The sequence below is a fragment of the Lepidochelys olivacea genome (assembly GCF_965140295.1).
Source record: "Lepidochelys olivacea isolate rLepOli2 genome assembly, chromosome: 2".
NCBI lineage: Eukaryota > Metazoa > Chordata > Testudines > Cheloniidae > Lepidochelys > Lepidochelys olivacea.
Genome location: NC_140412.1, coordinates 155,638,969 through 155,662,464, shown reverse-complemented (window position 1 = coordinate 155,662,464; position 23,496 = coordinate 155,638,969). Strand labels below are relative to the sequence as shown.

At 41.8% G+C, this 23,496-nt stretch overlaps 1 protein-coding gene across 1 annotated transcript in view; it reads left to right on the top strand.

Moving 5' to 3' along the window:
• INVS (inversin) overlaps nt 1-23,496 on the top strand; it is a 209,086-nt gene that overhangs the window by 159,878 nt on the left and 25,712 nt on the right. Inside the window, exon 13 of the mRNA XM_084620833.1 lies at nt 20,498-20,808. Within this exon, the coding sequence (XP_084476959.1) occupies nt 20,498-20,808 (311 nt within the window). The remainder of the gene's footprint in view (nt 1-20,497; nt 20,809-23,496) is intronic.

Sequence of the window (23,496 nt, the reverse complement as noted above, 5' to 3'; positions counted from 1 at the left end):
GCTTCTTTCTGTGTGATTTAGATCTGATTTGACCAAAAGAATTTATTTTCGTACTTGTGATGTCCCTGGTGTTTTGAAAAATATGTGATACTTTCAGCTACAAAATTTCATAAGACATCATTCCTTCATTATGATATGTGGGTGTTTCTGTTACTCTCCTGTGTGTGTTTTTAATGTATATTATAAAATTTATTATACTGTTTCTGATTCGTTGAAAATAGTGGAGACAAAGTCTCTATACCAAGTATGGGGGAAATATTTATTTAAATTGAATTGATATACAATTTTGAGCATATATTCATATCAAGTTGTCACATATAACAAATTTTATCTAATTGCAATTTTATGATCTGTCATAAACTGGAGGGGACATTATGTTGTCACCATTCTGTGTATCCATCTGTGCATTCTACAGTTAAGCTTGGCCAGAGTTTTACTCCTAGCTACATACAGCCAGCTAATATCCCTCCTGATCTGATAAACCTGCTCTCCAGATAAATGTAGATAGCATATGGGAATACTGAATGGTGGTGAACTGTTTCTTAGGTTAAAAGAAAAAAAAAAAAGACTTCAACTTCTGTATTTAAAACTCTCTCCCTAAATTTTTAATTGATTTTTTTTAGTTATATATAAATCATTCCACAAGTTGTAATGTTCTGAGTTAGTTTGTTTTTAAAAAAATTGGGTACTTCACCTAAAAATGATAAGGATAGACAATGATGGTTATGATAAAATGGACAGGAAGTGTTTTATTCAGAGTACAGGCAATTTACAGTATGTAATTCACTGTTGCAAGAAGTGAAGACAAATACTGTGGATGGCATTTAAAATGTGCTATGTGCTAAATAAATTTATAACTGCTAACAGCATCTGTAGATATACAAATTGGTTAAATGCATATCATTTATATAAACCTATTTCATGTTGGTTAAACAAAGATATTTTATATCATGTACAAAACTGCACAGATGATTAGGTGGTTCATAGGAGAAGGCCTGGTCTCGACCACTGGCTTTTGAGACGTAGCACTGCCGTTGTCACAGGGATGGTAACAAATGGAATGTATGTGGCAAAGTTCAAAAATCTTGCTGTGCTGCATGTAGGATCGTGTTCTTTGATCACACATGTTAATTGCCAGAGTCTTAACTGGCTATACTGTCCAGTAAATACCTGCTATTTGGGGGCTTTTGTTTAGTCTTGTGATTTTTTTTGCAAATCGATTGAGAACTAGTGAACTTATTAGGGTCAGCTCCAGAGACCTTTTTGAGATCAAATGGGGCTGGCTCCTGGCAAGTAAGCAAACCCAATATTTTTTCTAAAATCTGTCATCTTGTGCTCTAGAATCTAAGCTTTCGTTTTAAAAAATAAGTCTTTAACTCTTAAGATTACAAATTATTGGAATTATTCAAAATATAAACCAATTCAGTGATGTCTGCTTGAGCCCTCAGACAGCCAGATGCAGATAACAAAAACAGAAGAAGCCAGAAGTGTTAGAAGCAAATGAACTGATCCCAATGAGACCTATGGCTTTGTAATTCCAGAATAAAAAACTTAATTCTTGAAAAGGAGAAGAATCCGGTAAAAGTTCAGAGTTGTAGAATATGAGTGAATTAAGAAAAGGATTCTAACAAGGAATCTGTAGATTATGGAAGTCTTGAACAAGGACAAAGGAGTAAGAGGTAATGAGAAGACTAGATATGTTAGTATCTCTTACTGTTCTGTGGCAAATGACATTAGCAAGTCTGAAAGTATGTAGTAAGGAAACCAAGTAGATGAGGCACCCTGCAACGTCAATTAATGAGAGGGAAGTTCAGAAATTTGAAATCAGAAATATTTTTCAGGCTGTGTTATGCAGCCAAAAGTGTCAGGAAGCCCAAAGAAGAAATCAGCTGTTGGCAGGTTTTTTTTACACTGATTCAGCAACCATATCCCAAGCCACTTTCACAATCTGCTGTACTGTTATTAGCCAAAGGAAGGAGCATAGATATCTGAGAACATCCAATGTTAAAACTCCATTTACAGAGGAAATTCCACCTCAAGCGTGGAAAGACCCTAAAACAAAAGGGCCCCCATAACTAATAAACTCCAGCTTATATTGAGGAGAAGCAGGACAAGATGAAAAACAATATTAATTCTGAGACTTGCGTTGTTTTTGTTTTCTTCTCAGCCACTGAGGCTTAAAACGGGGACGATGACAACAGTCAGATCAGTAAAAAGAAAAGGAGTATTTGTGACACCTTAGAGACTAACAAATTCATTAGCGCATAAGCTTTCGTGAGCTACAGCTCACTTCAGACTAACACAGCTGCTACTCTGAAACCAGTCAGATCAGTGTGTCCCATGTTCTTCTTCAAGTAATATCCCTATTGGTTCTCCACTGTTGGTGTAGCGGTGTCCATTTGGCCTGCGCATGCATTGCCCCCCCGCTCATGCTCTGCCGCAAGGCCAAGGAACCCTAAGCAGGTGAACCCTCCTCAGTTCCTTCTCAACCGCCCCTGGTTAGAGACAGAACTTTAGCTGTCCATTAGCGGATCATTAACTTCTTCAGAATTGTTCGTTTTAGCTACCTTTTCGGAGCTTCCCTTTCTTTTCTTTACTCCTTTATTTTTTATTACCAAAGCCAAAAAAAACACTTTATTTTAGACTTCATTTTTCTTCGCACTCCCCACTCATCTGGAGACACCCCCCACACCCCCCAGACATACAAAAGTATGGTTTGTGCCAACAGCTGAAGCCCAGATCCAGAAAGGATAGAGAACTGAGACTCAAGCCTCTCCTAATGGCGGTGGCCCTTCAACCACCCTTTGAGCCACAGAGAGCAGGAAGCCTCAACGCAACCCTCTATTGCTAAGGGAGGTGAGCTCAAGGAAACGCCCATGAGCTACTCTTGCAAGACCTTTAAGAAAAGAGTTATGAGTCCCCAGAGTGAGCTCCGACCAAGCTAAAAACGATCTCTGGCTTGCTCTGTATCATCGGTACCAGTGGCACCGAAGTTGTCTAAGTCACGTACCCAGGGCTTGCATTGCAACAGAGCATGTTGGGATGTCTAGGGACCCAGTGGGCACAGGCAAGGAATCATTGGTACCAACTGGGCATGAGAAGTACAAAGAATCAGCCAAGTGCTTGCCAGGCAACGGCGGATTGCACTATCAGGTACATATCATTGACTCCTTTGATGCAAACATCTTGGCACCGACAACCACCACTGGTACCAATGCCTTCGGCACCACCAGACTTCCAGTACACAACAGACCTTTCAGTGTCTGATGCACTGGATTTGCCTCTACTTAGTACTAGGGCTCCAGTAGTGAGTCCATCCAGAGCTCCAGGCTCACTGGCAACATCATGCCATGTACCCACTTTTTCATTCATTGAGTCAGATAGTGATCAAGAAGACGTGGTCTCCCGCCACTCTTCTGGACCCACCCTACAGGTGGCCAATTCCAGACCTCAGCCATACAGTTGCTCTGAGCCCCAGCCTCCTTAGTATGGGCAGCCACGATACCAACCACCAGCCCCCTTCCCACCCTCTCAGTGGCCCTACTGGGACTCTTAGCAGGCACGCAAACAGTGTGCCTCCCATGGCTATGGTGTGGCCTATCAAGAGCCAAGGACACCTCCTCCTTTGGCTGCTATATTGAGGGCATCCAAGCAGCCTGAACAATTAAGTTGAGAAGGAAGATACCCCCCAGACTAATTTCTCATCATCATCACAAGACAAGATAGTGATGCCCCCTCCACCATCGTTGGCAGATGACTTTAAGCTATTTCAGGAGCTGGCCCAGAGGTGACCGAATCACACCACAAACTAGTGGACATTTTACATTCTTCTGTCTCGTTCAGAGTAGCCCTCCTTATTAACGCGGCCCTCTTCAACCCTGCCTAACTCATATGGCAGACCCTTGTGTCAGTCCCACCAAAGTGCAAACGAGCCAACAAAAGCTATTATGTTCCAGCAAAAGACATAGCATATCTCTTCTCCCACCTGCCTCACAGTTCGATTATCATGGACACAGCGAACTCAGGGACCCTTCTCATGAAAGCCTGCTACAACAAGAGATAGACCATCTCCTCAGCGTACAAGGCATAGAGCTAGTGCCCATACATCTAAGAAGCAAAGGCTTTTACCCTCACTACTTCCTAATACACAAGAAAAATGGAGGTTGGAGACCTATACTAGACCTCAGGTTGCTTAACAAATTTATTAAGCCTCAGAAGTTCAGGATGGTCACATTGGCGATGATTATCCCATCATCAGAAAAGGGAGACTGGTTCTTGACCCTCAACCTTCAAGATGCTTACTTCCACATTTCGATCATACTGAGTCACAGATAATACCTCAGATTCACACTAGGCCAAGACCACTATCAGTACAGAATTCTCCCTTTTGGCCTCTCATTAGCACTCAGAGTATTCTCCGAGGTCCTCTCAGTAGTGGTGGCCCACTTGTGCTCTCAGGGCATTATGATTTATCCTTAATTGGAAGATTGCCTCCTCAGGATTGATCTACATACACCAACTCCATAAATCACTAAGGGTTTCTGTACCCAATGTGTGCTGAAACTTGGTGGGCCGAGAAGCTAGTAGGACTATAGCTTCAGCCAAGGGACCACCCATGGGACTCCAGATTGTAGGATCACCCTGCTCAACCACACTATTTAATCCAGAGGCACAGGAAGTTCGAGCAACAAGGTGGTTTCCTGTTGTGGTTGCACTGGATCCTGCTTGTGCCTGCCTCCAGCTCCCAACCCTACTTCCTGATTCTTGCTCCACTCCTGGCTCCTGCCTCACCCTGCCCCTCGCTCCTGTTCCCTCTGTGTTCCTGCTCTGTGCTTGATTCTTGCCTCTCCTCCAGTTCCTGCCCTTACACTTTGCCTTCAATTATCAGTTACCAGTCCTGGCTCCGACCCCAGCTTCCAATTTCTGACCCTGACACTGGCTTGACTTGGCTCTAGCATTTGGTATCTGAGCTCAGCTCTGACCCTCAACTTCGATTCCTGGTTCTGACTCTGGCTTGACCCCTGACTCCGGTAACTGGCAGTTGACTCTGGTGCTGACCCTTCCCTTCATTCCCCAACCTGGACGCCTGCTCTGCTTGCTAGACATGACTCCTACTCTGACTACTAGGCCAAACCACCTACATCCTGGTCCTTAACAGCGGCTTCCTGAGCTAAAGCCTGCCCAGCTATCTCTCATTTCACCAAGGCTGTGTCTACCTTGCAAAAAAAAAAAAAAGTATGTTCTTTAACTAGGATAAATTAATCTGTATTGTCTAACTTGGGTTAAAATAGCACTGAAGACACAGCAATTTGGCTTTTAAATGAGGTTAGCAGCTCAAGTTAAAACCTATAGGGCAACCTGGGGATGAACCTGAGCTGCTAACCTGAATTACAAGCTAAGTTGCTGTGTCTCTCCTGCTGTTTTAACCCAGGTTGGCTAATGTAGGTTAACTAACATGAGTTAAGAATGAGCACACCTTTTTCTGCAGTGTTGATGTTCTCTAAGGGTACGTCTACACTGTAATTAGACACGCACGGCTGGCTCATGCCAGCTGACACGTGCTCACAGGGCTGGGGCTGTGGGGCTGTTTCATAGAGCTGTAGATATTTTGGCTGATGATGAAGCCCGAGCACTGGGACCCTCCCACTTCACAGGGTTCTAGAGCCCAGGAAGCAGCCCAAACCTGAACATCTACACTGGAATTCAACAGACCTTAGCCCGAGCCCTGCAAGCACCAAGTCAGCTGTCATTGTTAGGGGGCTTATTCCTTTACCCACTCACTTCCCTGGTCCTTCTCGCATTAACAGAGAGCAACAATACCTGAAGTCCAAAGGTGCAAACAATTCGATGTTTATTGGGGTGAACTTTCAGCAAGCATGATTCCAGTTTCCTTCCTTAGTATCCTCCTTCCCAGCTCTGACACCACAGAGCCTTACACCTGTGTCCCTGTTCCCACTTCCCCCTTTAGCAAAACATGATTCCAATTTCCTTACCCACATTCTCTGTTCCCATCTCCCGCACCCATACACCCACCCCCACACCCACTCACTTCCTGATTGACTGAAAGAATAGCAAAGTGGGAACTATAATGACAAAACAATACAGAAATGAGGATTTCACATCCCAGCTATTGATAAGTGAGTTCTTGCCAGACAGGATGCTATCAAACTAAGTTTCCTTTTACATCTTCTAGGCACTTCCCTTTCTCTGGAGGCGATAGGCACTATCAGGACAGGATTGTATTCTTAAAAGCCCAATAGCAATGTGGGAAATAGCAATTTCTTTCAATGTGACTAGTTTGGAACGTGAGGATGTGACTGGTTGCTTCCCAGCTTATGGCTGCCTCTGCTGCTTAGCCAAAGGCCTTAGCCTAAGCACAGGGTCTCAGACTGTCACAGTAAGAGAAGGACCTTACTCTGCCAGACAGTGATTTTGATTCTTTCTTTTATACCTCTAGAACTAGCCAAGTGATAAGAATACACCTAAATTCTTAGAGTACAGGCCTTTACCAACAGGCCTGAATATCTGTATCCTAACACTCCACCCCTTTTTTTCCTTTTTCTTTTGGGATCCTCCTGCCCAGGTATCCCTGAAAAAGCATAGGACATATGGCGACACATTTCCTGATAGGGCCAGGCGTCAAGGTTGAAGGTGTCAATATTCTATTTGTCCCACTGCCCCTTGTGTAGTATAGTGCCCTGCACCTTCTCTGGTACGGGCATACCACACCTATTCCAATTAGTGTTCCAGACTTCCCATTAGAGTGGGCCCGAGAAGGTTGGGTCCAGGTTGTCTAGTACACTGCAGGGTTTGGAGGGCTTATTACATTACTTATAGGTTATCTCCCTATGCAACGTAACACAAGTACGTTAACAATACAAAATCCACAGCAACACCGAGTCCTGACCGCTGCAGTATGGTCCAACATCCGAGACACCCCCAAAACACTGCCTCTCCTCCTTCGGCGGGGTCACGATCTTATGTGTCCAGTTGCTGGCAGTTGCAACAAGCTACCCTGCAGGTTTTGCTTGCTTTTGTCCATATCATAAGTTCATTGAATGTTCACAGAGAAATGGGATATTGTCCAAACCAGCTTGACCACTTGGTATGGAATCAGGCAGTAGGCACTGGCTTATTTACAGCAATAAGATTCACAGATCCATTTGTGCACCAAAGTCCAGATAGCAGCATATAGATGGGTATAGTTTGGTTATGGGCTGGTGTAATTGTGCCCCCAGTAATATGTACATTCTCAGCAAAACACCTTATACACAGTACACCCAATTGTCCACCCCTTGCTTAGGCCATTGATCCTGCTCCTCCATAGTCATAGGAGAGGGGCACATCCAAACATCTTCTGTTGATTTACACTATTTTACACACCCCATTGATTCCCAGTGAGCTCCTCCCCTTCTCATTATTTCCATAGGGCTTATGGGGACCACCTTGGTTGCCATTCCATTTCCAGGTGCCATGGTAGCTATTACACAGGTGCTGGCCTCCTAGTTGAGCATTTTGCATTCCCATACACATCTTCCCCCCCCCCCCCAAGGTCAGCCTTTTGAAGCCATCCCCCACCCATATCATGAGATTTTTCTGTTCATTAAAACACAACAATGCTAGTAACAAGACAAACACCACAGACAAACAACACAAAACACAGATCCATGGTATTCTGAGTTATTCTTCCACTGGCGCCAGCTTGCTTGTAGAGTGTCTGAAAAACAAAAGAAACAATTTCCACCCCCCTGGTAGGGACAGATTATTGCTTAATAATAATACCACTTTCTTTTACAAATTTCCTTGCTAATTGCAGGAAAAACAGAAGAATTACCTCCAGGCTGTCCTTATTTTGTTCTATAGTCAGGCTAGTGAATTACACCACTCACTGGTCATTTATGAAATTCATGAGGTGGTGTACCTCAGTTTCCCCTCTTGTACAACAGACCGAGTTTGCAATAGTTTCTCTGCTGTACCAAGCTTTAAGTTTATTCTCAGGTAATAGCTGAGACACAGCTTCAGATTTTAGCACTGTACACACACACACCCCTTAAGGTCAACCTGTCCCCCTTATTTTCAGGCTTGACTTGTTTTTTTCACCTCCCTTTCCTGGAGGGCCATAATCTGAGTCTTCTAGTAGCTTGTTTGCTGACCAGATGTATTCGTTATTTGCAGCTCCTTTGTGCCCATCAGCTAAGTAATTTGCACTTACACAGAGGCTTACTAGCTTGCTTCTGGATCCAAAGCTGTTAGCAGTTTAGAGAGTGTCTTAAAAGGGAAACATTCCACTTCCACTAGAGTTCTGATTACTTTCCACTTTCATCTCCTGCTCCAAAACACAGAGATCTGAAAAAGAAAGCACAACCTATTGTGGCTCCTTTTGGAGCCCTATTAGGATTTTAATGAAGTACCATGTTTTATTTGCATTTCTGTTACCCCTTTTTCCAATATACACTGCACACGTCCTGGGAAAATGCACATTCCTTCCATAGTTTAACCTCCATAACATTATATTAGCCATATTAATTTTACACAAGGTGTAACTGCCTCCCCCATGCCCACAGAGTTTTCATGCACCCACCAAAGCAACAATCTAATCCCCCAGAGCCATCCCAAGGCTCAGTGTTCCCATCATTCCTCCCCTTTTACTTTTCTTTTACCTGTGCACACACACAAAATTCTCTTTTGCCTAACATCCTTTGCACTGTGATTACTCTTTTTACACAACTGTACTCCGATTACACTTCCATCTTGTACAACTAGACACAACCAGGGGCAGCCAAGTTAAGTTCCAATAGAAACGCCTTCCATCCTTTAGTGACTTTGATTACATTACCCAAAAGTCAAATAATTTTGATCAGATTCTCTCTCCGCCTGCAGCAACCCCTTATAGACCATTTCTGTGGGAAAAGGGCCCATTTTCCCCTCAGAATAGCTGTAAAGGCTTCTGGGGACAGAAGCATAGTGGTGGTAGTAGCCACTCGACCTGACCCCCTTGGATAATTTAACTACCAAGCTTCCATCCAATGTGACTGCACAGAGTTGCACATACAGTTACATTTATATAACTGGGTTTTATCATTAAACAAAAACTTCCTTCTTCACATCTCACATAAGTATCCAAAGTACCCTCCATTAAAACTTCAGAAAAACAAAAGTGTGGAAAGGCAGGTTGCACTCTGAAACTTTTTTTTCCCCCTTCTTTCTCTCCACTCCCCCAGGACCAAGTCCCAGCTCCAGTCTCTAAAGGTCGTCTGTTAACTCTGCTTTTGACTTTAAACCCTGTTGTGCCAAATCATCTTTCACTACCCCTAACTAATTTACAACTCTTCAGCAGCCCTTGCTGAAGCAGCACAAAACTTGAAAGATTACTGGCAGCTTCCCATAATGCTGCCCTTACTTCAAACCTCTCACAAGCAGACTGAAGTGCCTCCTTTCCCTGGAAGGCATTCAGTCCCCATGGGCAAGGGACCTTCTTCCACTACCCATATACCAAGGAGGGTGGGCTCTTCAGCCACACCCCATCCCTCTGGGTCCCCTAACACTTCCTCCATTTCCTTTTTAATCTCATCCCAGGTTGACCCCTGCACCTGATATGGGCCCTGGTTCTTCCTTATCCATTTATCCAAAAAATCCTTTACCCTGGCTTGCCAGAACCCGCAACTATCATCACGAGAGTTCGCGATACCCCCTGCAAGCAGCTGCGTGGAATGTTGGGGAGGGGACTTACAGGCTGCCACTCATCTATCCAATGCGATGCATCCGAGTCACGGCACCAAGATGTTAGGGGGCTTATTCCTTCACCCACTCACTTCCCTGGTCCTTCTCGCATGAACAGAGAGCAACAATACTCGAAGTCCAAAGGTGCAAACAATTCAAGGTTTATTGGGGTGAACTTCCAGCAAGCATGATTCCAGTTTCCTTCCTTAGTATCCTCCTTCCCAGCTCTGACACCACAGAGCCTTACACCTGTGTCCCTGTTCCCATTTCTGCTCTTAGCCAAACATGATTACAATTTCCTTACCCCCATTCTCTGTTCCCACTTCCCCCTTTAGCAAAACATGATTCCAATTTCCTTACCCACATTCTCTGTTCCCATCTCCCGCACCCATACACCCACCCCCACACACACTCACTTCCTGATTGACTGCAGACTATATAGTAAAACTTGTATTCTGCTTAGCTATACCTTAACCAATCATTTTCCTGAAATTTAACTAACCAATCCTAACATATTGTAACATGATTATGTAACCAATTATATCCCACCACCTTAATTAGTTTACACCCAGCAAAATTAGTTATACAGCAGACAGGAACAATCACAGAACCAGACAGAGATTATACAGACAAAGAATAGCAAAGTGGGAACTATAATGACAAAACAATTCAGAAATGAGGATTTCACATCCCAGCTATTGATAAGTGAGTTCTTGCCAGACAGGATGCTATCAAACTAAGTTTCCTTTTACATCTTCTAGGCACTTCCCTTTCTCTGGAGGCGATAGGCACTATCAGGACAGGATTGTATTCCTAAAAGCCCAATAGCAATGTGGGAAATAGCAATTTCTTTCAATGTGACTAGTTTGGAACGTGAGGATGTGACTGGTCGCTTCCCAGCTTATGGCTGCCTCTGCTGCTTAGCCAAAGGCCTTAGCCTAAGCACAGTGTCTCAGACTGTCACAGTAAGAGAAGGACTTACTCTGCCAGACAGTGATTTTGATTCTTTCTTTTATACTTCTAGAACTAGCCAAGTGATAAGAATACACCTAAATTCTTAGAGTACAGGCCTTTGCAGACAGGCCTGAATATCTATATCCTAACAGGCATGGGCCAGCCACAGGGTTTTAATTGCACTGTCAACATACTCTAAGACAACTGCCACTGTGGTCCCTAAGGGCGGTCCACACTGCAGCTGGGAGTGAGCCTCCCAGCCCAAGTAGACAGACTTGAGCTAGCACACTGAAAGTAGCAGTGAGGACATTGCAGCTCCAGCGGAGACTCAGGTTAATCTCCCAAACTCAGACTCAGGGGGTCAGTGGGCTTGAGAGCTCAAGCTGCTGCCCAAGCCAAAACATCCACACTGCTGTTTTTAGCACGCTAGCTTGAGCCCTGTTAGCACAAGTCTGTCTTCTCAGGCTCACTCCCAGCTGCACTGTAGACATACCCTAAGGTCCATACAGCAGTTGGAGCACTAGGCATTCGCACTCCACAACCTCTCATTTTTCCAGTGTATGTGTTTGGATGGTATTTTATCTGTGCTTGTGGAAGGAGGGGGTTGATTTTGGTTGTGATTTATTCTTGCCATCTATATTCTCCTCTGTGATCTGTCCAGTTGTGGGTTTAGTCCTAGGAAAATGCCATTGTGAGAAGAAGATGTTATTAAAGAGGGGGTATCCAGTTAGACCTCATTATGGTCAGGATTGGACTCAGTTTGGTCTCTTCTGATAAGATACTCGACAACTGCAGTCCTGTCCCTGAAAATGCTTTGTCCCTGCCCCAAGAATCTAATCCTGGGTTAGTGTTTCTGTAATGTCCTTTTGGAGTGTAGGTGTCTTGAAGGATTGTAAATGGGTAAATATTTTGTGTGGGATCTTGGACCCAGGTGGTTAAGTGTCTTGCAAATCAGAATTAGGCCTTCAACCTTACACTAGATACAGAGCCCGAGGAGTATTGGTGTGATGTATCTGTCAGTATATGTGTTGCTCTGTATTGCTGTAGCATCAGCTTCCTTTTGTCAGTTATGTTCATCCTCAGATAAAGTGAGTTGCAGTAGTCTAACCTGTAGGTGACAAACACGTGGATAGTAATGGTGAATTCCTTTTCTGAGAGGAAAGGCCATTGTGTTCTGGCTAGCCAAATATAAAAAAAACACTTCTAGGCACTAATACTATCAGTGTTTCTAGGAGCAATGACAGGTTTCAGAGTAGCAGCCGTGTTAGTCTGTATTCGTAAAAAGAAAAGGAGTACTAGTGGCACCTTAGAGACTAACCAATTTATTTGAGCATAAGCTTTCGTGAGCTACAGCTCACTTCATCAGATGCATTCGATGAAGTGAGCTGTAGCTCAGAAAGCTTATGCTCAAATAAATTGGTTAGTCTCTAAGGTGCCACTAGTACTCTTTTTCTTTTAGGAGCAATGAGGAATTCAACAAGACCTGAAGTTTTGAGCATCAGTTTTCAGACACCTTCAGCTGAGAGTGAGGTCTGTGTTGTAACGAGTTTCTCGAAAATTTCCCTCCTGTTCTTAGCACCATCACTCTCGAATTCCTCAGATTCTGTCCAAGCCAGCTGCTCTTCTTACACTCATTGAGACATGTAGGTGATGGCAAAGGAGAAAGAGACATAGAGATAAGTGTTTTGAGCATACTGTTAGCACTAGAGTCCATGGCGTTTTGCTACCTCTGAGTCATTTTGTGTATGATGAAGAGGACGGGGATAATACATACAGGAGTTCATGTGTTAGCCCTGTTGGTAATGTACTCATCACAGCACCTTGTGAGCTGTCTGGGGGAAATGAATGGATCAAGTAGTGCTGTTTCAGCCACTCCTGTCAGTTTCTTTTATGCGGCGAAGTAGCCCTTCATGATCAAGAGTGACGAATGCTGCTAAGATTCAAGGAGTGTGAAAATGGAATTGTGGTGCCTGTGCAAGGCTATCATTAGTCCATCCATCAGGCCCAGGAGGACTGCCTCTATGCCATGTTTTGGCCTGTCGCCTGATTGAGAGGCATCTAGGATGTTGGAGGAAGTTAGGTGCTTGTGTCCATCACTTAAGTCTCTCCGTGACACTGCAAAGGTTCTGGGGGTGAGGGGGTGGCTTGGTTCCTTAGGCTGTTGTGATCAATGTATTTGACATTCTGAACATTTCAAAACTCTTTTGACATTTCAGACCAGACTGGAAAAGAATTTCAGTGACTCTCCTCATGTATAATTCCTTCCTCAAATTATCTTCATGAATGCAACATAACATCTCTGTGACAGGTTTGGTCACAGAGACCCCCTTGGACTGTCACCTGATGTACTGCAACTACCTCTGAGCCTGTTTTCTCTGGTGGCTTGGGACTCCAGAACCCTGCCTTGTTGACCCAGACACTCTAGTCTGCTGCAACACAGACCCAGGGTCTGAACCACGCCACCAAAGCTGCAGACTTAACTGAAAACAGCTCAGCAAGTACTCCTGTCTCCAGCACCCAGACACCCAGCTCCCAATGGGATTCAAACCCCAATTAAATCCATTTTACTCTGTATAGAGCTTATACAGGGTAAACTCATAAATGTCTGCCCTCTATAACACTGATAGAGAGATATGCACAGCTGTTCGCTCCCCCAGGTATTAATCACTTATTCTGGGTTAATTAATAAAGAAAAGTGATTTTATTAAGTATAAAAAATAGGATTTAAGTGGTTTCAAGTAATAACAGACAGAACAAAGTAAATTACCAAACAAAATAAAATAAAACACACAAGTCTAAGCCGAATACATTTAAGAAACTGAATACAGGTAAATCACACCCTCAGAGGTGTTCCAATAAGCTTCTTTCACAGACTAGACTCCTTCTTAGTCTGGGCCCAATCCTTTCCCCTGGTACAGTCCCTGTTAGTTCCAGCTCAGGTGGTAACTAGGGGTTTTCTCATAACTGGCGCCCCCTTTGTTCTGTTCCACCCCCTTTTATAGCTTTGGCACAAGGCGGGAATCTTTTGTCTCTCTGGGTCCCCACCCCTCCTTCTAAATGGAAAAGCACCAGGTTTAAGATGGATTCCAGTATCATGTGTCATGGTCACATGTCACTGTAAGACCTCATTCTTCATTACCCAGGTCAGGTACACAAGAAGGCTTGCAGGTAAATAAACCCATTCACAACCAATTGTCCTAGTCAGTGGGAGCCTAAGCCACCATTAATGGCCCACACTTTGCATAATTTCAGTAGGACCTCAGAGTAATACTTCATATTTCTAGTTTCAGATATGAGAATGATACATACAAACAAATAGGATGAACACACTCAGTAGATTATAAGCTTTGTAATTTTACCTTACAAGTGACCTTTTGCATAAAGCATATTCCAGTTACATCATTATTTACACTCATAAGCATATTTTCATAAAACATATGTAGTGCAGCGTCACAGTTTCTTTCCTCATGCTTCATGGACTCATTTAAAATACATTACCAGCAAACATTGACTCATTTTGAACAGACCAGTAATGATGAACTAGGGATGAGACATCTCTCTGTCTCTGGCCATCTGTCAAATATCATCCTTTTGATCACATCCTCATGTGTTTCTTGTATCAACTCCTGAATGTTCTCAGTAGAGACTGGTAGGTTTTCAGTCAGCATGAGCACTTACAGTCGTATAGGCCATCCTACTGTCAGCTTCAGATAAATGTGCCCTAGAGAGTGCATCTGCCGTAACAAAAGTCTTACCAAGCACCTGCATTAGGATAAACTGGTACCTCAGGATTCTCTGTTTTTGAATTTGTATGTATGGCAGAGGGGCGGGGTGATTACATTAGTCAAGGGCTTGGTAACAAATGGCTTCTAAAAATTTATTTTCAGTTTCTATTTCAGATTGTTTACCATGAACATATACTTAAAAACCTTTCTTACCCAAATAGTGCAGCAAGCATCTCTCTTCTTCTCTGGGCAGTTTTGTTTCACTTTTCGTCATTGTTCTGGAAGCAAAAGCAATTGGAGTTCCATCCTTTAATAAAGCAGCAACCACTGTTCTTTGTGAGGCATCAGTAGTCAGTTTAACTGGTTAGTTTTAAAGAGAGTAATACAAGACGACTTGTCTCTTCTTCACTCTTTTCGTGGGCTTCATTTCTCATAGGCATTCAAATTCTTAATATAGCAACTCTGAAATAGCCTTAAGATACATAGTGCTTACCACACAAGTAGTACCATTGGCTTCACTGGGACTCCTAACTTGCATAAGGGTTATAAGATCAGGCCATAAACTGTCATTACTATGTATATTTGTGGCAAAACTGTTATAAAACCATCTCTAGGAATCTCTGTAGAAAACGGTCACCTACTTGTACCTGTTGTTCTTCTGGTGCAGATGTGAATTCCATGCAGGTGTGTGCACACCCTGCGCACTGGAGCTAGAGAGTTTTGCCTAGCAGTACCCACCTGTCCTGGCCATTTAAGGACAGCACTGCCCCAACCCCCTCAGTTCCTTAGCTCCGAACATCAGAAGTACAGACTCTGATGCAGAGGGGACAGAGGGCAGATCATGGAAGACAGGTCTGTACCACATTTCGAAGAACAACAGTTACAGGTAGAGATAACTGTTTTTTCTTCTTTGAGTAGATGCAGCTGTGTATTCCAAGTGGCTGACTCACAAGCTGTACTTGCAGGAGGTGAGGCTCAGAGTCTGTTTAAAGAAGGACTGCCTTCCCGAAGTTTGCATCCGATTTGGATGCAGCCATAATGGCATAGTGGTTTGAAAAAGTATGCACAGAGGGCCAAGAGGCTGCCCGGCAAATGTCCGATATAGGAATGTAATTTAGAAATGCTGTTGATGTCGCCTGATCTCTGGTGGAATGAGCTTGTACCCCTTGAGGGGCCTGAGCTACTTCATATGCTGTCATGGTACAGGAAATTATCTGTTTGGAGATTATCTGTGCAGAGACTTTTTGACCTTTCACTTGGTCCACATTGTTAGGATATAGATATTCAGGCCTGTCCGTAAAGGCCTGTACTCTAAGAATTTAGATGTATTCTTATCACTTGGCTAGTTATAGAGATATAAAAGAAAAAATCAAAATCATTGTCTGCCGGTGTAAGGTCTTTCTCTTACTGTGACAGTCTGAGGCCCTGTGCTTAGGCTAAGGCCTTTGGCTAAGCAGCAGAGGCAGCCATAAGCTGGGAAGCGACCAGTCACATCCTCACGTTCCAAACTAGTCACATTGAAAGAAGGAGCTATTGGGCTGTTAGGAATACAGTCCTGTCCTGATAATGCCTGTCACCTCCAGAGACAGGGAAGTGCCTAGAAAATGAAAAAGGAAACTTAGTTTGATAGCATCCTGTCTGGCAAGAACTCACTTATCAATAGCTGGGATGTGAAATCCTCACTTCTGTATTGTTTTGTCATTATAGTTCCCACTTTGCTATTCTTTGTCTGTATAATCTCTGACTGGTTCTGTGATTGTTTCTGTCTGCTGTATAATTAATTTTGCTGGGTGTAAACTAATTAAGGTGGTGGGATATAAATGATTACATAATCATGTTACAATATGTTAGGATTGGTTAGTTAAATTTCAGGAAAATGATTGGTTAAGGTATAGCTAAGCAGAATTCAAGTTTTACTATATAGTCTGCAGCCAATCAGGAAGTGGATGGGTGTGGGAATGGGAACAGGAACACAGGGGTAAGGCTCTGTGGTGTCAGAGCTGGGAAGGGGGACACTAAGGAAGGAAACTGGAATCTTGCTTGCTGGAAGTTCACCCCAATAAACATCAAATTCTTTGCACCTTTGGACTTTGGGTATCGTTGCTCTTTGTTCATGCAAGAAGGACCAGGCAAATAAGTGGGTGAAGGAATAAGCCCCCTAACACACATGTGAAACAAACAGATGAGGTGAGGAACAGAAAGGTTTAGTTCTATCCAGATAAATGTTAAATATCACCTGACATCCAAAGAGCAAAAACATATATCTTTTAGCCTAGAAGAATCTTATTTCAGATTAAGAAAAATTGACAACGGTATTTGATATAATGTCTCTGTGAGAATAAGAACGTAGTGAATGACTCTCTAACGTTTTGCACGTGAACTGAAACTGAAAATTGCATTTTCTTCCAGCTGTCCTTCCTTATTGTAGGGAGACCTCTCTACATTTAAGGGAAGAAGATAGAGTAAACAATAATCCATCTTTTAGAATTTGCTACTTCATTTTGTTCCAGAATCCATTCTTTGTTTTACATCCCTTTTGCTTGCAAATATATGAACTAAGTATAAATTTACTGTCCTCTGGAGTCTGCAGACATTCTGAAACAACAGCTTTGAGAGACGTGAACTGCCCATTCATCAAAATGGGTTGTTAACAATGAAACATAACAGGGACAGCTTAAATGGAAATGTTATTAAGTATTACACTTCTGATGCATTAATTAGCATAAATATCCAGCTAATATACTTCTCTGTTGTTGGATGTAGTGGCAGATGCCAGGGCAGGGCTCAGAGAGGTAACTTATTACTGTTGAGGTCTGGGGAATGAGGAATTCTACACCTGCCATCTCCAAAATTTAAAATCACCTCCTCTCCTCCCTGGAAAGGAGGAGGAGAAGCATCTTTTACTGAATAACAAAGCCTGAATTTACTCTTGTTTGTCAAAAACCTCAAACTACCTTCTGTGCCTTTGTGGGCGCCAAAAGACCCAACTGTCTCCTATTCAGCAGTCAAAACAACCAGCTTCCCCTCAACAACTTCTACAGGGTAATAATGGATTTTCAATACAAAATTCGACAGCACATTCCAATTGAAGATTTTGGCGCAGTGTAAAATAAATTGAATTTAATCTCAAAATAAATAAAATAAATCACAAGGTAAACTCTCCTGATCGGAGAGTGAGGGAGAGTGAGAGCGGCACAGTGCCACATAATTCTGAGGTAAAACTGACATAAAGTACCTCTACAGGAAGAAAAACAATCATTTATTTCTTCTCAGTCAAGTGTTCATTTTAAAACTTTTTAATTAGCCTAGTGTTGCAGTTACAGTCTTTTGTGTTGTTCTGCTAGTCAACAGATAGACTTGAATTCAGAGTGACAAGGTTCAGGCTACTCGTGGGTTGATTGTATATTGCCTGTGTCATTTCTTTTATGGACTGAATTGTGGATTCAAGTAGTAGGCTGTTTGCTTCTCTGGAAGAAAGGAAAATAACTGTTCCGTGAATAGTAAGGTCTAATTTATCAGATCAAATGGCAGAGTAACGGCAGTGAGATCTATACTGTACATGAGACAGACACCCACACGTTGTCTATTTGTGCAATGCCAATATTATTATTTGAAACCAGCCACTGTTATCAATGCCAGAGGGAATGCTGAAGTACCTCAACCTGCCAGGAGTGCAGTTTGTAGATCCATTAACAGTATTTCAGGCACCCGGGTTCAATCAGCTTCTTCTGCAGAACATACATGCTAAGATAGCAGTGACAGATAAAGTTAAGGCTTCTCCCTGACAGATCACACTGAAATGACACGTACTGGCATTGATATGAATCACAGGAACTGATGATGACATGCTGCATAACTAACCTGTCATATGCCGTGCTGTGAGCTAATGTGTCAACAGTCCACAAACCATGTTACAGCATTGGAAGCAAATTAAAATATCAGAGGGCTATGTGATCTGACATTTACCACCTGTCCATTTTTATAGGAAGAATTGTCACTTTATTTTATAACCACAGCTTAGTTTTCTATTTATAAAAACAAGTGCACGATAATGTTTGCCACAGATTATGGGATTTATTCCACTTCTGAGGAAAAACCTTCAGAGTTTAAAAGTGGTGCAATTCCACTTGTATTTATTTTTAATCTTGGCCAGAATCATCTTTCATACCTATTCAATGTTTATTTTCAAAGACTCCATTTTTAAAATCAAATATATTATTTTATGGGTAAAATAAGTGTACACAACTTTCGAATTCACAACTCTGGTTTGAAATATTTTGCATTTGTATAAGATATATCAATTTCTGCAAAAGAAGGCTACATGATTTGATCTACAAACATGACTAATTTGAAGCACTGCTTCAGGATTAATTCAAAACACAGCTACTTGGATCTTACTCCTTGTCTGTTGCTCTGATTGTCAACCCCTCTTTGAATCTCAACTCTGGCACCCCATTTCATACTGTCTCTAAATCAAGCTTCTTGTCCTCACCTTTCCTTCCACTCTTCTGTTTATTATTTTGGGACTATGGGCACCACATTGTTATTCAGTCAATATTGGGGCCCATTGTGTTAGTCATTGCGCATACACCGAGTATGAGAGACGGTTCCTGTCCTGAGGAGCTTCCCACTTAGATAGACAAGAAAGACAACAGAGAAGCAAAATGTTAGAAGTACTTCTGAAAAATGTTGTCTAATCATGGTGTTCCCTTCCCTCTCCACTCTGCCAGCCTTAAACACCCAGCTGCTTCTCCCACAATGATCTGCTCTCTCTTCCATTATGCCACCTACATGCAGAATGCCCTCCCTGAACCTGAGCTGAAGATGACCATCTCCACCTCTAAATTCCTCCTCAAGAGCCACTTCTGCTGCAACAAGAAATTGGCCAACTAATGATGGGTAGATTGTACAGCAACTGGCAATAGCTCATTCAATTTATTAATTATTTAATAAAAGAGAAAAAGCCTTTGAACCGAACTGGAATAATCAAGCTATGCACATTTGCTTGTTTATGGCCTACATAACCATGTGACTGTTCCTCTCCCCTCCCCCCATTCCTTCCTATTGTTTGTTGCACTCACTTTGTGCCTTTTTTTACATTAGATTTTCAACCTTTTGCAGTAGGAATCATGTTGCCTGATGTGTTTGTACAGTTCCGAGCACAATGGGGCCTTATCCTGGCTGGGACCTCTCGACACTACAGCAGAATAAGTAATAGTTCTAATAATAGCATTGGCGGCATGAAGAAATAAAGTATGGGAAATTGCTTCAACGGGGAGAAAAAAGCAGACAGCTTTATATCAGGATCAAGTTTATAATATATGGTTACCATTTTTGGAATTTGAACAAAATAAATATACAGATAATAAGAGATTGACCAAACACAGATCAGTCTTTTAAAGGTAACAGTACAGGTTATGAATAAGATTTATTATCTGTATTGAAAGTTTGTATATGTTAATGTTAACAATTAACACAAAAAGTTAAAAAAGTAAAGTAGAATGTTTCATGCATTCATTTGCATTGTTTCTAAGTGTTACTTGTTTTCAGATTATTTCTTCATTTTATACAGATATTTTAATTTGTATTACAACTATTTCTTTGCACATGTAGACTTGCCCTTATGTTAGTGTGTTTTTTTTAGTAAATAATTCATAAGAGAACTTTTAAACAAGTAAACATCAAGGTTTTTTCAATAAAACTAAAACAAAAAGGGAGGTTTAATTCTGATTGTGGTTTCTATTTTTGGGACCTTGACTTTATAAAAAGTTCCAGTGGTTTAAATAAAGGTGCGAAATCTATTTCATTAAAATGGTTCAAACCTCTGTGAGATGGACTTAAACCTGACTTCTATCAATTTACCTTAATTCAGCTACTGCCCAAATTCAGTTGTTACATTTTGTCAAGCAGAAATGTTTCAGCACCATATGCACCTGTTCCTTTAGTGGGCAGTGCTGAAAATAAAAGCATGAAAAACCTAGACTATCAAGCTCATACTGTGATTTATGTCAAGTGTCCACTGATGATGGAATCATTTTCAGAAACATGCTGTAATATTTGGTCTTTGTTAACATTTATAATATTGACTTTAATTATAGGAAACGTGAAGAAGAAAATAAGAGGAAAGAAGCAGAACTGCGGAAGGGAATGCAGAACCTGGTACTCAATAGGGTGCAAGTACAGCCACATCCTGCAAATAGAGAGAAGAGTAACAGAACTCCTAGCACTCCACAGCTGTCCAGTAAACAAATTGATGTGCATAGTTACAGGCTTTTCTGCAGTAGCATTTCTCAAAACCAGGCAGGGAAAAACAATAGAGGATCACCTGCAACCTCTCAAAACAAAACAACACCAAAGGAAAAATGTCTGTCTGCAGAGCTACCGGGTGAAGATCACAAAAACCAAAAAGGTTTGTAATCAATGAATTGGCCAGACTGACTAGGCAGTGGCTGTCTAGTGATAGTCTATAGATGGGCTCTGTCTGACCAGTTCCATCTTGAGAGCAAGCATATTGTGCTCCCTTTTTGTTCTTTTATCGTTTAAGACAGACATACAGGATACTAATGTATTCATTGGAATATGAACCACATTTTAGTATGCAAGTTCTGTCAGTTTCCATGGTCATAATTACAAATATTTATTATGTGTTTTAGACTTAATATTCAAAGTGTTTCAAGACAAGTGATTGGTAGTTTATCGGTGTTCTGTTTCAAATAAAGGGAACTGAAAGATAAAAGTTATCACTTAAACACCCGTCTTTATCTTCTGTTCTTTTTGTCAATTATTTCCTATCAGAAGCTGATAAGTGGATATATATTGTTTTATGTAAATAGCTGTGTTCCTCTCCTAAGCAATTAGTACTAAGTACAGTGTTGCTTTACTTTAAGAAAAAACATATTTGGAATTCCTGTGGGTTTCTGGTGAACTTCAGTGGGGAAATTTTATATATAGACAGAGTGTGCAAGGTGAAGGTCCCCAGCGCATAGAAGGACTGTGCAGGCTGCTCCCAGTGACAGGGCACTCCTATTGTGCCCCATTCCAGTTGGGATACTTTGCATCCTGGCGGCAGTAGGAGGAAGCAGAGCTTGTGCTTCCCTGAGAACAAGAACTGTGACTCCCTCCCCACCATTGTTCAAGAGGTGCTGGGAGGCATCACGTTCCTTAATGTCCCCCCTACATTTCCACATACACCTTTCCCTAGCCCCCAAATACCGGTGCAAATGTCAGTCAAGGGAAACAGCAAGATTAGTTCCTCTTAAAAGGGTTATAATCTTCTATCTTACTAAGAAAAGATTTACCCAGCAGGAGAGCTAAAAGTACACATACATTAGAATTGTTTGATCTGAATTTCCAGTGCATATTTAGCAATCCAAAAAAGAAATAACAAAATATTATCCAAACACAATTAGTGATTGGGCCACTAGTGGGAAAAACTATTTAATAACCTCTTGGTTTGTAAGACTAGTTCATGCATTGAATCTGCATTGTAGCTACATCACAGAAGAATTATACAGGTGTAATTGAGGGCATTGTAAGAGCCTACTGCTCTTCAGCAATCTCAGACCCCAAGAACTGCTGCTAGTCTCTCAGATGTAAAATTAACCCCACCTCCTGTCTGTTCTTCAGACAACTGGAAGTCTATTACCATGGAGCAAAGAAAAAGGAAGTTAAGGATCTGTTTCTTCTGCATCATCACTCAAACTCCTTTACCTTGGGAGCAGGTTAACGGCCTACTAGACAGCATAGTTAATTGACCTTCTAGCAAAACCAGACAAAAGATTTCTCTCTTAGCCAGATGTTTGCATGATAGGGCTATATAATTGGGTAATGATAAACAAATAGTAATGTAAATCTCGGCATATACAGTAAATGCCGTCTCTCATAAACACCACATTAAAATATTACGGTTGCAAATATAAAGAACTAAAGAAAATCAAGACTTGCCAGAGATAAGGTTTTCCATTGCAGAATGAATATGTGTGGCAGAGACAGAGAGAAATGTGGGATGGTGAAGGTAAGGGAGGGAAAAGGAAAGGGACAAAAAGCTTGAAAGATGCAGAAAAAATGAGGAAAGGGAACAAGAAAAAACAGAAGTATAAAAAATGTAAAAGAAGTGTGAATACCCTTTTCTTTCAACCCCTCCTTTGCCAAAACTCTCCTGTGACATTTCCCTGAGTCTCACCAAAATCATCTTTCAGGATTTGCTCACAGTGACATGTCCCTACAGTTGACTTTTTATAAAATGCAAGTATCACAAAAATCAGGTTTCCATCTTCCATAGCCAAAATTTAGTTACAAAGTCTATTATTTAAGCTCTCAAACCAGTTAACTTCCAGTTAGCCCCCTGATAAAAAAAAAAGCACACAACCCCCACCCCCAAAAAAGGGTAATAAGCTTCTAAAATGATAGGAATGTGCTGATAAAAGGTTTATTGTAGTTGTGTCCGTCCCAGGATTTGAGAGAGACTAGGTGGGAGAGTTAATATCTTTTATTGGACCAACTTCTCTTGTTGAGAGAGACGAGCTTTCGAGTTTACAGGGAGCTCTTCTTCAGGTCCGGGAAACTCAATCAGAGTGTCACAGATAAATACAATGTGGAACAGATTGTTTAGCATAAGTGGTGAACACATATTTCAAAGTGTTGTGGCCCATTAGCACCACTCCAATCTTAGGGAGGAAAGAAAGGGAGGGGAGGGAAAAAAGCAGCTGAGGGATGGGGTTTGTTAGTGGGTTATAGATTGTTGTAATAAACCATAAGTCCAGTGTCTCTCTTCCATAATTCCAATGTCCATGATTTTAGTATCTAGCAAAGTTATGAATTTAAGCTCCCAGGCTCATCTTTTGAAAGTGTTGTGCAGATTTCCTTTGAGGATGAGGCCTGGCAGATCAGATATGTAGAGACTGATCATTTAGTGAAAAGTGTTCACCCACAGGTAATAGAGTGTTTTTGTCTTCTATCTTTTTCCTGTGTGAGTTCATTTGAGAGCATAATGATCGTCCGATTTCACCTACATAGTTGCTATTGGGGCATTTAGTACCTTGGATGAGGTACACAATGTGTTGCGAAAGGCATGTGTAGTAACCGTGGATCTTGAAAG